The sequence below is a fragment of the Clupea harengus genome, chromosome 7 (genome assembly GCF_900700415.2).
Source record: "Clupea harengus chromosome 7, Ch_v2.0.2, whole genome shotgun sequence".
In the NCBI taxonomy this organism is placed as follows: domain Eukaryota; kingdom Metazoa; phylum Chordata; class Actinopteri; order Clupeiformes; family Clupeidae; genus Clupea; species Clupea harengus.
The window spans coordinates 10,458,589-10,472,722 of record NC_045158.1 but is presented as its reverse complement, the minus strand read 5'-3'; the positions used below and the strand labels follow the sequence as shown (position 1 = coordinate 10,472,722).

Below are 14,134 nucleotides of genomic sequence, written 5' to 3'. Positions count from 1 at the left end.
CACTCTGAGACAAGGCAAAGAAGAGAAGCTTCAAGCATAAATAGCGCAAATAGTTTTAAAACGTACTGTAATAATCATTTAAAAAAAAAAAAAAAACAATATTAAAACATACGTAAGGAATACATCATGGGTGCATAATGAGTAACAGATAATGTTAAAAGTTTATCACAAAATTCAGTGTAGACTTGCTTTCCATAACTGTGACTTACAGAAGGAATGGTGACCATTAAGTCGACAGACACTCGTGGTTTAATGCAGGTGCCCAGAGGATAGCTGCCAATCATGGCCACAGAGGTAGGGGGCTCCATGTGGAACTTTCCTTTGGTCGATTCGGGGACAAGGATGAACGGCACCTCCACGTTTGACAGCCAAGTTGTGTCACTCAGCTGAGGATGAGAGAGGGCAGAATGACACTAGTCTTCCAGAAGCCTGCTGCTGTTAAAAAGCTTTGCAATGGGCCGAACACACAGTCACGATGTACTGACCTCGACCACAGGGGTCTCTGGTACAGAGTGGAGAAGCTCAGTGATCTTCAGCACGAAGGAGTCCACCATTCGCTTTTTGTTCTCACTTAAAACCACCTCCTTCAAGAGTTCCTCCATCTGATCATGTGAGGGTAAACAACTAATTAGCAAAGCAATATCACCACAGACTACACAAGTATGACATCAAAGATACACACTGCATGGCGATGTAAAGTGTAAATTGGTTTACAGAATCAAAAGAAACGGCTCAGTGTTCACAAAACACACATGGTTTAAAATGTGATGTACATAATGTATAGACTCCCAACATGACAAAGGTAGGAGTGAGCCATATCCATCATATTCCCAAACTGACCTGCATCTTGAGCAGGCTGCAGTGAAACAGACTCTCGGTCTCTTTCAGCTGGTTCAGCTCCTCCGGAGTGGGAGCTTTGTATAATTCCTTATTAGACACTTTCAATGGTCGAACGAGGGCAGTAGTGGAAGCCTTGTTCTTTGAGTCGCTCTTAAGCGCTTTCGTCGGCCTCTCGTCCCCATCTTCACTGCGATTCGGCTCAATGGACTCCGTCTCGACATGGCATGTAGACTACACACAAAAAACAAGCTCGCATAACTACAGGGAAGCTCTAACGTTAGCTTGCATTAAATCGAAACACAACCTTTTCGCTCAGTGCACTGTCATCTCTTCCTTCAAAATATTAACGATGTTATCAATAAATCAAAATGAACTAAAGCACGAGCTCAGAAACAGGCTTAGACTAAACTGACTTACGTAAGTAACGAAGTTTATTAACACACACACACAGGCCTGTCAAAACGCGTAAGATATATTAGTGTCTAAGTCCTCCACTGTGTATTGCCAACAAACATATGGCACATGATGAATGGCTCAGTTAGCTAAATAATCTGAATTGAGTTTTTACCATGCTATTAAATATCAGGCATGCTAGCAATAGCTGTGGCTAAAAACTATGAGGTGTAACGTGAACTAGTCTCCAATGCCATAATGTGACAAGTATTTTACCTCACTGCCAACCTCCGTAGTTGTTTCTGCCACCTTCCTCTTCATTTTGATTGAAATTAATCACAAACACTGATAGAATACCTAAGAATTTGTACTATACAAAATAAACGTGCATGGGCAAAGCATTTCTCACATGGCCAAAGCAGTTCTCACATGGCCGGTAGCAGAGTGAAGCGAGCGACAATACCAAAAATTTCAATATGGCCGACATTCGTAATTAAAAACAAAATAAGAGTCGAAATGTATTTATTGGTTTTAAATTATGCAAAGACAAAAAATGAAAAATAATTAAATAAACTGTATGTGCTACCAAAGACACAATAAACGTAAATGTAGGAAAATACCACCCAAAAAGGGGGGGGGGGGGGGGGGGGGGGGGGGGGGGGGAATTGAAATTCCTTTTGTTTTAATACAAAGAGCCTACTAAGTGTGGTTCAGCTGAAAAAAGTAATTTGTTTCTCCAACAAAAATGTATTTACAAGAGAAAAGGTGTTCTGAGTAGACTGACACCTGCTGACACCTGAATCGACCTTTGTAGGTACTCCAGCCGAGTCATATACACTAGGCCTACACTAATCTTCTACTAATGAACTTCAAATTGTGTGGCTGAGAAAACAACACATTGTGCATAGAGATGAAATGAAATCCTTATAACAAGTACTTTAAATAAGTCTATAGATATTTAGGCCTGAATCGACCAGCAACACTTCCTTGTGGATAAAAAAATATTGTATATGCAGTATGTGTATGCTTGTGTAGACATGTATATTTTTAATAGGGAACACAATAATGGCACTCTGTAACTCTTTGCATTAGTAGTTCAGAAAGTACTGTGTATACTGATATTGTGATCTGAATCTCCTTTGTAGGTACCAGGGTATAATAACCTCAGTTGAGTCACATACTGTATACAGCGTACTATGTCTTTTTAAATATATAGACATTGAGGCCTGAATTGAGCCTAACAAAGAAGGCTCAGCAGAGAATGAACTTCCTGAGGTTGCTGAAGATGTTGAACCTGCCATGATGGTGCACTTTTACACTGCCAGTGTTGAGTCCATCCTAACCTGCTCCATCACCATCAGGCACACTGCCTCCACTGCCAAAGACAAGAGCAGACTGCAGCGTATCATTAGTTCTACTGAGAGGGTGATTGGCTGCAATTTGCAATCACTCCAGGGCCTGCGCGACCCCTGGGCCTTGAACTGAGCAGGGAAGATTATGGCTGACCCCTTTTGTATATAAAAAATGTCCCCTTGTCCCCATTGTACATTTAACCTATGTGTGCCACATAGCCAAGATAAATTCCTTGTATGTGGAAACCTACTAAGCAGTAGTCCTATTTATGATTCTGAATCACTTTTGTAGGTACCAGGGCATGCTAAGCCCCAGATGAGTCACATACAGTGGGCTTACAGTCTTCGCCTACAGATGTACAGTGCCCTCCCCTATGTCTTCCTAACTGATAGGAGTCAAGGGTTATTGACTTGGTTATTGGTTATTAAGTAATTGTCATGTGTTTACTTCTCTTTAATAGCTGTATCCTGGGGAAATGAATTGTTGTTTTTGCATGTGTTCACTAGCCGCACCACTATCATAAAAGTATGCGTTGTATGTATTTCTGTATGTGTGTGTGTGTGTGTTAACAATTTGTACTGCATAGTGACATAATAGGGGAAGTTCAACTCGCAACACTTTTCTGCCTATTCATATTTAACAGGCTCATTTTATTCAGTAAAGTTTGTAATGTTCTATGATTCAGAAGCAGTATACATAAAGCGCTTTTTATCAGCTATATGGCCCTTGGTGTGAAATTAATAAATTTCAGGATGACTGCTAAAATGACACCAGCACACCAGGCATATGCCGTGTAAACGCGGTTGATTTTCAAACAAACGTTTGAAGCGGACTTTTATTTTGACGCTTTTCACCACTATATTGTGTCTTACTGTCGCTAGCTCCACGGAACTGCCATGTTTACAGAAAGATTCGGATGTTTGGTGAAGACTTGTTACTTTGGGGCTACGACCTATACTGCCACCTTTCAGTCTGGGTGTAGAATGAATGTGAATATCTGTTTACAGTGAAGTAGGAAAATATGTGGCATCATCATTCTCAAGAAATTGTCTTTTAAATTAATAAATAACTAATCAAATAATGCAAGAGTTATTTACCGAAAATACTTTAAAACTTACAAAAACGTGATTTGCAACAAACAGTAGGGGCAGTAGTCTTCCGGGTGCGTACGCTCTAGTGCAATGCAGTGCAGTACCCGGACCACGAATCCAGGAAGAGAGAAAAATGGTTGCTGATGTAGAGGAATGAAAGAATCAGTGTCTAGGTCACGATTAAACTAAATGGATTGGACTTACGTTTTCACACACATGCGCTTTGTCATGGCTCATTGCTGTAAGTAAAGGCCAGGATAGAAACGTTAATCTTAATTGGTTGTTTTGGTTTTGTTGTGGGATAGCTAGCTACTGTTACAGCTGAAAATGTTAGAGGGTTCATCTGTATAACAAACAAGGTGATGTTACTCTATAACATAAACGAGATCGTTGAAAGCAGCGTTGCTGCAAACAGATAGTTATGCATATCAACATTTGGACGAGGGGTTGCGAAGATTAACATGTTGTGACACATACATATTTACCTTACCTTGCTACACTAGCTTTCTAGATCATTTATATGCAGCCTGCTACACTCTGCCTAATTAGTCAGGTGGTCTTGCACGTTATCTCAAAACCACACCAGAACGGTATAGCCAAGTCAGTGGTTTCGTGTCAGTTTTTGTGCATCGTTCATTCATTGCATTTCTTAAGCAACCTTTTCTGTGGGTTTCCTCAGGGACTTACTTCTAAAGGCAGATACACAAACATGACTTGGAACGTTGAAGAGAGTTGACCTCAAGTTCAATGATATAGTGCCCAACATCTAAAACAGATATTTCATGATGGAACACTACATTTAGTCACTCCCATTTTGCCCCAGTGTTTTACACAGTTTAATGCTCTAGTCAAGTCCCCTTTTTCCACTTTACCAAAGTGTGGTTCAAATAGTCCTCCATCAAAATGTTTTCTGCACTGAAGAAGTTGGTTGGCTCCGAGCCTGGGCCACCAAAAGAGAAGAACATCCCTGCAGGCCTTCAGTCAATGAACCAAAGCTTACAGAGGCGCTATGCAAAGGGTGTTCAGTACAACAGTAAGTAATCCTGCTCTGTAGTTCTGTTGTTCAAATGTGTGCTGATGATTGTGTTAATAGTGTAGAGAATTTGATCATAAACCATCATGAACAAGTATATGCAGGAGGAATGTACATTACATGTACTTCATACTCATGCATTTTTTTTCCTTTTCAAGTGAAGATAGTCATTCGTGGAGACAGGAACACGGGCAAGAGCACCTTGTGGCAACGACTTCAGGGACAGAAGTTTGTGGAGGAGTACATCCCTACTCAGGAGATCAAGGTCACAAGCATCCACTGGAGCTACAAAAGTATGTGGGCCTGGTGGTTGGGACAATCATTAAGTCATTGTAACCCTGCTGAATTATTTCATGAAATTTATAATATATTAAGTTAACATTCTCTTGTAGCAGGATATATTAAGGTGTTTTGTTGGCATTCTTGGACTTTTAGTGTTAGGATTGTGAAGGGATATCCTTCTCTCCTTCTGTTGAATAGTCAGAGAGTGTCATTTGTCTGCTGTGTTTGGCTTTTTCTCTGTATTTTTGCTAGTTCATCAGTTGTTTTGAATTTTATTTGATTTCATTTCCTCTTTTTGTTCAAACCATGCCTTTTCATTCATTTATCAAATTACATCCAAATTAGGTGCCAACCAAGGTAAATTAGTTTCAACAAAACTATTATTCTAGTATGTTGGTTTCTTCCTTAGAAATACCGCAGATTCTAGAACAGTAATGGTTAAAATTAAAATATTGTTTTTTGTGTGTTTGCTTTTGCTTACAATAGTGCTGTCCTTTTTATAGATATGAAAAATATCTATAATGAATATATGCAAATTAACAAACATACATACTTAGGTCAAGTAGGGTTGTTTTTTAGTTGCTTTATAGTCAGTTAGATTGAATGTATTAATTAGAATAATAGTGATTCGTTAGAAAAGCATGTAGGCTGTCCCTTGTTATTTTGTGAGCAGATGTCAACCACTAGTCTAGTGCATGTGACTAGAATTAGTAGTCAAAGGAATCCATTGAATTCTAAACCCCTTGGGGTGGAAACTAATGCTTTGATGATCTCACAATGCAGCATATTAACCAATCTAAACCTTTCTTCGTGTTTTTAATTGTCCTTAATTCTCTGTCCTGTAGCAACTGACGATGTGGTGAAAGTGGAAGTGTGGGATGTGGTGGATAAAGGTGAGTTTGCAGGGGAGAAGAGTTTACAATGTTGAGTTTGCTATGTAACTGTAACTGTAATGTCAGCCATGGGCATTTATCATAGACAAGCTAAAGACCATTAGATGACAATGTGTTGTCACTCTGTCAATGTATTGGGTGGCTCATGGCCATTTTATCTAGTTCTGATTCTGATCTGAAGATGCTGTATGGATGTTTAAAAATAATCTGTACTATTAACAATGGCATTTGTGTCTTCCTTTGCCTGAACGCATAACTCCTCAAGGCCAAAAATATCCTCTTCCTGAAGGTGTAGGTGAGAGTAACCGTAGTTTGTAGAGGTTTGACTGTGAGCTAACTGTGTTCAGTGGGTGTGTCTTTACACTATGCGCTGCCTGTGTTGTTTGACTGCAATTATTCCCTGGCCTGTTCATAGATGTTGCACAGTTGTGGCACAGCTGAAGTGCAGACAGAGCTTTTCTGTTCGAACTCTCTGTCTACACGACTTGAATTAAACAGTGGTGTTTTGTTGTGTTGGACCCTGTATATCTCTGCTATGGGCACAACGCGTAGGACTAATCTGGTCTGGTCAGCTGCTTAATTTGAATTCGCCCCCACACAAATCTAAACCCACGCAAACCAAAAATCCTGTGGAATCTTTCCTTGTATTTTAAGAAATTATGTGCTACTTAATTTCACAGGTGACAATCATGTGCCTCAAGGAAGTTCCACTTCAAAACAGCCACAGAGCGTATGTTTGCTAATGCATATGTATGACAGTGGTTATAATATGCAATATAATCCGAACAAGACTCAGTTTGACTGGACTGGTCATCTAATAATGTCATTTATTATGCATTAATGTCTGTTAATACTGCAGTTAGGCAAAAAGCATGAATGGCTTAAGCACCCCTCGAATTGCACCGAATAATGTCATAAGTGTAAACAGCTTTGCCAATGGCAAATTAAATGCATAACCGTTTTGCTGTCCATTGTAAGTATGAACAGAAAAAAAGATATGCTTTATTTTAGTTAAAATTGCTCTCCATGCAATTCAATGGTACTAACATTGTGTTTTAAGGTGATATTCATTCCCTTTTAAAATGTAATAAGTGAAATGAGTCTGTTTTACTGCCCCCCCCCCCCCCCTCTTCTGAAATGCAGGTTTGATGTGCAGATATTCTTGGCATTATTATTCTATTTTATTATTGGACCTTTGCATTACTGTTGTACATACAGCATTGAGAGAGTCTCTTTTGTCATTGTGACCCCTCCAAACCTCTTTTTATGCGTTTCCTTGTTTTTTTAATCTCCAAAGGAAAAGGAAAGAAGAAAGGTGATAACCTGAAATTAGAGAATGAACCACAGGAGGCAAGTATGGCAAGATACTGAAGGCCCGTCAGTTTCTTTAGTATTCTTAAAGCCTGTTTATTATCAACTGACGAATATCAATACTGATGATACATTTTTTCAATAGTTTATTTCTGAATGTATGAGTGTTCTGTCATTATTCCTATTATTGTAGCAATCAGACAATGAAGTGGCTTTGGATGCAGAATTTCTGGATGTTTACAAGAACTGCAACGGTGTGGTCATGATGTTTGACATCACCAAACAATGGTAATAACACGTGTTTACATGAACACGCACAATCCCTGTCAGTTATTCACGTCGTGATTAGAATCACACCACAAGTGTGCCTTCTCTGTTTGCAGGACGTACAATTATATTCTACGAGAGCTGCCAAAGGTGCCCCACCATGTGCCGGTGTGCGTCCTCGGCAACCACCGGGACATGGGCGACCACCGCATCATTCTGCCGGATGACATCCGCGATTTCATAGCGGGCCTCAACAGGTAAGGCGATGGATATTTCAGTGGCAAAGCTATAAGCCAACGCCAGCGTGGAGCGAGTCAGCAAGTTTGGCGTGTGCTCTTGTCTTTCTGCAGGCCGCGCGGCTCGTCTTACATCCACTACGCCGAGTCCTCCATGAAGAACGGATTTGGCCTCAAATACTTACACAGATTTTTCAACATTCCTTTCCTACAACTACAGGTATGCCCTCCTAGCACCTCAATCTACATACATCCCTCGACTCAAGCCCTAACCTAATGTTTAGTGATTTAGATCATGGTTTATTTTTTTATTGGCATGTTTGTTGAACCTTTACTCCATTGTGGCCACTTGAGCTGTGTCGTAAAAAAGCACCAGCACTGTCTTAAGGTTTCCTTAATTATTGATTGAGTTGGAGTGGAAAACAACACAGGTGATAAATGATCCTGCTGTAAGCCTAGAACCAGTAAAGACTCGAGTCACGTGCTGAGAAGATGAAACCAGTAGCGAGTCTATCAGTGGCCTCCTTATGTGTCGGCAGGTTATTTAATATGCTAGTCTGGATCCACTGGCTCAGGCTGATAGCCTTTGACTAAGGCAGTGCTAGAGTGAGTGGTTGCCTCGGGCACAGTCACTTGATTGTTCTTACGGCTGCCGCTCTGCTCTGCTCTGTTCTGTGCAGAGGGAGACTTTGCTGCGGCAGCTCGAAACCAATCAGCTGGACATTGACGCCACGCTGGAGGAGCTGTGTGTGCAGCAGGAGACCGAGGACCAGAACTACGAGATGTAATCCACCTTTATGTGTTCTGCTCTTTGAGTTTTCCGGCTTCAGTCCATTACAGTTGAATTTGCAGAGCTTTGATAAAGAAAAGTAATGCTGTATTTCTGCATTTTAATGTATGCAAGCTCACGGTGGTCATGTCTTTACTGATGGCAACTTGTTTATGTTGTCTGTGATGTGGATTGGCAGTTTCTTAGACATGACGGACTCCCGCGGTAAAGGGTACAGCTCCCCTGGCCGGGCCAACGGACAGAGCCCCTCCTCTGGGTCCCAGTCCCCCGTCGTCCCCCCGAGCCGGGACTCCGCGGACTCCAGCCCCGGGATTCCGCAGTCCCCCGTCCCCACCCAGGTGCAGCAGTCTCCCCCGTCATCCTCTACGTCCTCCCTGCCCGAGCCCTCCAGCGCTGCTGCGTCACCACCTCCTCCACCTGACCTCCAGGCTCCCGAGCAGACGACGCCCTTCCCTTCCCTCTCCACAGCCCCTCCCACCCCCACGGCCGCCCCTCCCCTGAAGCGTGGTATCATATCCCGGCTGTTTGGATCGTCTCCCGTCCCGGAACCTCCTGCTGCCAAACCAGGTGAGCCAGGTGGCTGCTATTCCTGATTAGCTCCCAAACTACTAAACGCTAACAGTAATGTGTAGATACCGTCACTGCACTGTGTTATGGCAAAAACTTTGTTATAACTTTTAATGGAAGTCAACAAAATAGTTTTAGATAGATAGATTTTATGGGTTAATGTTTGTGGACTGCAGGGTGTCAAATCTCTTTTACCTTGCCGGGGCATGCAGAGGATTTAGTTCCCCTGCACAGACTGGCACGAGAACTTCAAAGCGCCAACAATGGTCTTCACGGTCTACTTGGCATTGCTGTGGAACTTGCAGAGACAGGGATAAGCTACTTCTAGTTCTGAGTCAGATGTTTTCACCGAGTGGAGGCTTGCCTTCTTTTTGCCTCCGAGAAGCACTGTCAGCAGACTCCCGATCAATGGAAGCCATTGTACCAGCAATGCTTTAAAAGGAGAGGTTTCAGAAACGGCTCTCGTGTCGAAATTATTAGCTTTACTGCTGGATGGGTCCTCGGTTTGGCCTATTTGTATTATATGTAGCCTTATTTTTACGTGAAAGCAATGTCCATGTCCTCTCTAAAATTCCAGTCAGATTTAGGCTTGCTTGCCACTCACTCTTGAATACACTACTGAAATGTTGTCAAAATGTGTGATATTTATCCACTATGAGGAACAACTATGAAGTGGGAATAGAAATACAAATGCAACACTGTGCCATTTGTATGTAGACTAATACTGTAGATTTTGTATGATTACTATCCTCAGAGCCTCCTGCTCCGGTGTGTCCAGAGAAAGTTCAGAGTGTGGATGACTTTGTGCCAGATGATGGTCTGGACCGGAGCTTCCTGGAGGAGAGCATTCCACCCAAAGCCCGTGTGGCACCCCCACCCTCAGCCTCAGCTCCAGTGGACAGCGACAGGTATGGAGCACTGAGGACTTCACTGCTGAAGCTGACTAACCAAAGCAATATAGTAGTAATTAAAATATCTCCACCTTTGATATGCCTCTGTATTTATTATTTCAGCAGTGAAACATGTTTTGACTTATTTGTTAATGCTTGCAGGGAACCCGCTCACTATCAGATTTTTGCTTGTGCATAGCTCTGAGCTGTGGCATATATTCAGTTATTTTTGTTTATCCCTGCCAAAGTGATGGAGAGGGCCAAGGAGGAAACCCAATGGTGGCTGAGTTTCAGGACGACCTCGACCTCGATGACGTCGAGGCTGCCCCCCTCCCACCCCCTAGCGTCTCGATTCCCAGCAAAGACCTCCCATTATCAAGTGACGAAGACGAACTGCAGCCCAAAGTCACTGTGGCTCAGGACGAGGATCTGGAATCAGAGCCCCAAAATCCCATGTAAGCACTATGTCCAAAATCCACCACCCTTAAAATATATAAACCGATCTGCTTGTGGTATTTTCTTTTTTCTTGGTGTTATTTTGAACAAGCATGTTTCCTCCTTCTGTCTCCTTCCTAACAGAGAGGACTTGGACTCATTGAGTCTACACAGCCAGAGCAAAGCTCCAGAGGCAGTACTCACCACTCATACAGAGCAGATTAAGATGGACGCTCAGGCCCCAGAGCCAACTGCTCTCGTGCCAACCTCAGTGCCCGCGCAGCCGATCAAGCAGAGCAAGAGGAGAGAGGCGAAAGAGGCAATCGCCCAGGCCGAGTCCTCAGACACCGACGGCGACGCTCCTGTGGCCAAACAGTTGCTGTCCTATGTCATGGATGATCCTGACTTTGAGAGTGAGGAGTCAGACACCCAGAAAGCTGTGAAGGTAAGCTGAACTGAGAAACATAGCCTTCTGATGATATGTTAGCATTGGCATAGCAGTTCTGATCATATTTTAGCATTAGTGGAGGTTCATGTGAAGATGTGTAAACTTGCTAATCCTATTGTTTGCTTGTTGTTTGTAAGACAAACAATATTGAAATGTATCATTATTAGTACGTTGTGCTGTTTATAATGCTGTTGATAACTTTCACCAACATGCTGTCTGTGTCTGGATATCTTATCTGTATAGGGGAAAAATGCTTGTTAGCAAAAACAGCAAGCATTATGATTGTAATGCAGTCTTATCCACTAGATCATTTCTGATGGTAGTCTGTCTGAATGTTTTGTTTGGTATCAGATAGGTAAAATGGTATATAGGTGTTTACAAAATATCCATCATTTGATTATTTAATGTTGCGTGCCAAACATGACTTCGGATGACATGACTGGCAACGGGCATGCATATTAATGCCAGGTGTAAATGCAGAGAGATCAGAGCGTTTGTTATCTAGACGTTGACATCCGCATACATATTCCATGTGAATACAAGGTGGAAGTGTGGCGACAAAGCTAATGCTGAAGTTTCTTTTCTTTTGTGTGCAATAAATAAAAAAATAAAAAAAAGGAAACCTGTTACCTGTCATACACTTTGGCTTTGTCCAACATTTATTATTAAAGGTATTTTCCCTTCTGTACAGGAGTCGTTTCCTGTCAGGAATGACCTCTCTGACCTTTCTGATGAAGACATCATTCCGGAGAAAATGCCCGAGCCCATGAAACCCACAGTGCTGTCTTTCAAAAGCAAGAATGAGAATGACCTCTTCGGTTTGGGTTTCGAGAACAAAGCAGCGACAAACAAAGAAAGCAGTGATGAGCAAGATGGCAAGTCCTCTATTCACTTCCTACTCAATAATGTCTGGTATTTTCTATTTGTGTTCCACTCACATCTGACGGTTGGCTTATTTGTTTTCCTTCAGTGAAAGAGACCAAGCCCTCCACCAAAGAGAAGAAGAAAAAGAAGAAGAAAAACAAAGAGGTGAATCACAGTCATATGATGAAGGAAGGCATTAGTGTCTGATGTTGATCTTGTCAGCGTGTGTAGGTTCATGTGCCAGTGGAAGATTTCAGACTCTTGACTCTCCTAATTTGATTACAGGAGGAGGATAAGGCCAGCAAGAAGAAGCACAAGCACAAGAAGAAGGAGAAGGACGAAGCCGGAACGGGAGATGAGAAGGAGAAGGAGAAGAGGAAGAAAAAGTCTCGGAAAAGTGGCGACTTGGACGACCTGGAGTCCTTCTTGGCAGGAGGCGCGGAGGCCGCGAAGAGAGACGAGGGGGACTATGAGGAGCTGTAGGAGCCCATCCACTACGGTGAAGAGATTGGACTGCGTTTGGATTGTCCTATCCACGACGGGGGGACTCGCAAGCAAATGCCCCCCCTTCCCCCCGAGCTCTGTGGCACTGGTTTATCCTCCACGGTGTCCCACACCAGTGCCACTGAGCCAAGACGCAGCGCAGAGGGGGCCCCCAGCTCCCACCTCGGGCACAGATTGCAATAAGTACAGATGCTACTGAGAAATGCTACGTTTTATCCTGGCTATAACTAGCTTTTTATATCGGAAATCGGAAGCGCTGAGTTTTATATACTGTTACTCTCCCCACTTTAAGACATACCACTCCAATTTTAGTTTGGGTCCTGCTGTTGTAGGCAGCGCTGTAATGCATGCCTCTTAAGTTGCTAATAGATAGCCTTTGTCATTGGATATTTCTCTTGTTTACCTAGTAGTGTAGATATGAATTTCGTATGAATGTACGAGTTGTGCATTTCTTCTGGGGTATATGTACATTTGTTGTGAAGGGAAGATATGACTCTAACAGATCCGTTTTGAGTTTTTGTCTTTTTTTTTTTCCTGACATTCATGGTGAAAAATAGTATGCAGCCCCTTCGATTAATGCCTTAAAGAAAATCACTGCAAAAAATGCATGTTCTGGTAAATGCCATCTACTCCATTTAAAGTGGTCTTACTACAATGTCTATTATCATGTCAAGTTCATTAATTGTAATTGTGTTATAGCTGTGTTTAACAAGACACCTTATGGTCTTCAGTGAGTCTGTCATTATGTCAGATACATTTCTAAATGGCGGCTTACATTTTTCTATGTATACAGGTCTGGTTTCTTTTAGATGCTGTCTTCAAGATACTTACTGGCCTATTAAAGTTATGGGTTGAGTTGGGTAATTAGACTCCTGAATTTATCTACAGACTTTTAAATGATAGGATTGAAATAGTGCAGAGACAATAAAGCAAGAATGCTGTACATTTCAGAAGTTATTTTGTTTTTCCTTTAAGGATCGTGATGGTATAATTGGCAAAAGCCTTCAGTTAAAGATTTGGTTTAAGTCTGTTCTGGGTGTGTAAACACCACCACAATTGTATGTTGTGTATGGTTTCATTTTGTACTCAAAGCTGTCCTTTAACTTTACAGTATGGTATCAAAATAGGGAAGATTAATTTCCCTTCACTTAACCCATTGAACTTGTAGTTTACCATGACAAAATCACAAGATTTTGTTAAACATTTTGTCAGGTCGTTCTGATATGCGCTTTTCTTTTGTGTGGTTGTGCTCAATCACCTCTTGCCAAGAGATTTCAGAAACCTAAGACGTCACGACAGATCTCACTACCTACAGGCAAGCTTTTGTGACGGCCCTCTGTGCAATTGGAGGCTCACTGTGTGACTGCAAAGGAGAAGCATGGGCTGTACCACTCAGGCTCTTTAGATCAATGATGGCCTCCATCTTGAAGGGGACAAACTGCTGTACATGCCATGTAAAGTTCTCTTGCCATGAAACCATATCACCTGTGCCCAAATGGCTGTGTAATCATGAACCTCTGCTTCGTGTCTCTTTGTCTCTGCTGTTTTTTTTTTTTTTACCTGTGTGGTTTTGTTCTGTAAGAGACTGAAATTTAGAGATTATCGGTGTTCCAAGTTGTCCTAAAAAAATGGTGACTCTGTTGCATGCTTATTAATCATGTAGGCTGTGTTGCTCCCAATTAATAAATACAGTAATGAGAGACGTGTGTGTTAACAGCAAGCTCACATGGCTATAAAAGACAGCCATCTGGATATTTCAGCTCCTTGCAATAGACCTCAGCTCTTTTATGACACCAACAGATGGCAATATTCTCTCAAGCTCTACTTTCTTGTTTCATTTCAAATGCTATGCATCAGTCTAAATGGCAGTATGCATTTGTACCATTTTCTCTGAGCTCCACAAATGGGAAAATGAATGCACTATCCTCTTCTGTGGA

At 42.0% G+C, this 14,134-nt stretch overlaps 2 protein-coding genes across 6 annotated transcripts in view; one reads left to right on the top strand and one right to left on the bottom strand.

Annotated features, from left to right (window-relative positions):
* nol6 (nucleolar protein 6 (RNA-associated)) overlaps positions 1-1,690 on the bottom strand; it is an 18,291-nt gene extending 16,601 nt beyond the window's left edge. Inside the window, exons 1-5 of the mRNA XM_012815956.3 lie at positions 1,510-1,690; positions 841-1,071; positions 486-602; positions 210-386; positions 1-4 (exon numbers count right to left, since the gene is read on the bottom strand). The exon at positions 1-4 is cut by the window's left edge and continues 165 nt beyond it. Of these exons, the coding sequence (XP_012671410.2) occupies positions 1-4; positions 210-386; positions 486-602; positions 841-1,071; positions 1,510-1,554 (574 nt within the window). The 5' untranslated portion in view covers positions 1,555-1,690. The remainder of the gene's footprint in view (positions 5-209; positions 387-485; positions 603-840; positions 1,072-1,509) is intronic.
* A 1,865-nt stretch (positions 1,691-3,555) lies between these two features.
* Positions 3,556-13,897, top strand: rabl6b (RAB, member RAS oncogene family-like 6b). Of its 5 annotated transcripts, none has more exons than XM_031570451.2 (18): positions 3,556-3,918; positions 4,555-4,710; positions 4,869-5,003; positions 5,338-5,349; positions 5,838-5,885; positions 6,151-6,180; positions 7,183-7,235; positions 7,390-7,484; positions 7,580-7,720; positions 7,814-7,919; positions 8,380-8,483; positions 8,668-9,056; positions 9,811-9,964; positions 10,195-10,401; positions 10,526-10,826; positions 11,521-11,704; positions 11,800-11,858; positions 11,979-13,897. In XM_031570451.2, exons 2-18 carry the CDS (start codon positions 4,581-4,583, stop codon positions 12,174-12,176), a joined length of 2,346 nt encoding a protein of 781 aa, XP_031426311.1. In that variant the 5' UTR covers positions 3,556-3,918; positions 4,555-4,580; the 3' UTR covers positions 12,177-13,897. The 5 variants fall into 5 exon arrangements, with proteins under 5 accessions (XP_031426311.1, XP_031426310.1, XP_031426313.1 ...); XM_031570450.2 differs by having other exon boundaries at positions 4,357-4,710; XM_031570453.2 differs by lacking the exon at positions 6,151-6,180 and having other exon boundaries at positions 3,556-4,710.
* The last annotated feature ends 237 nt before the right edge of the window (positions 13,898-14,134 follow it).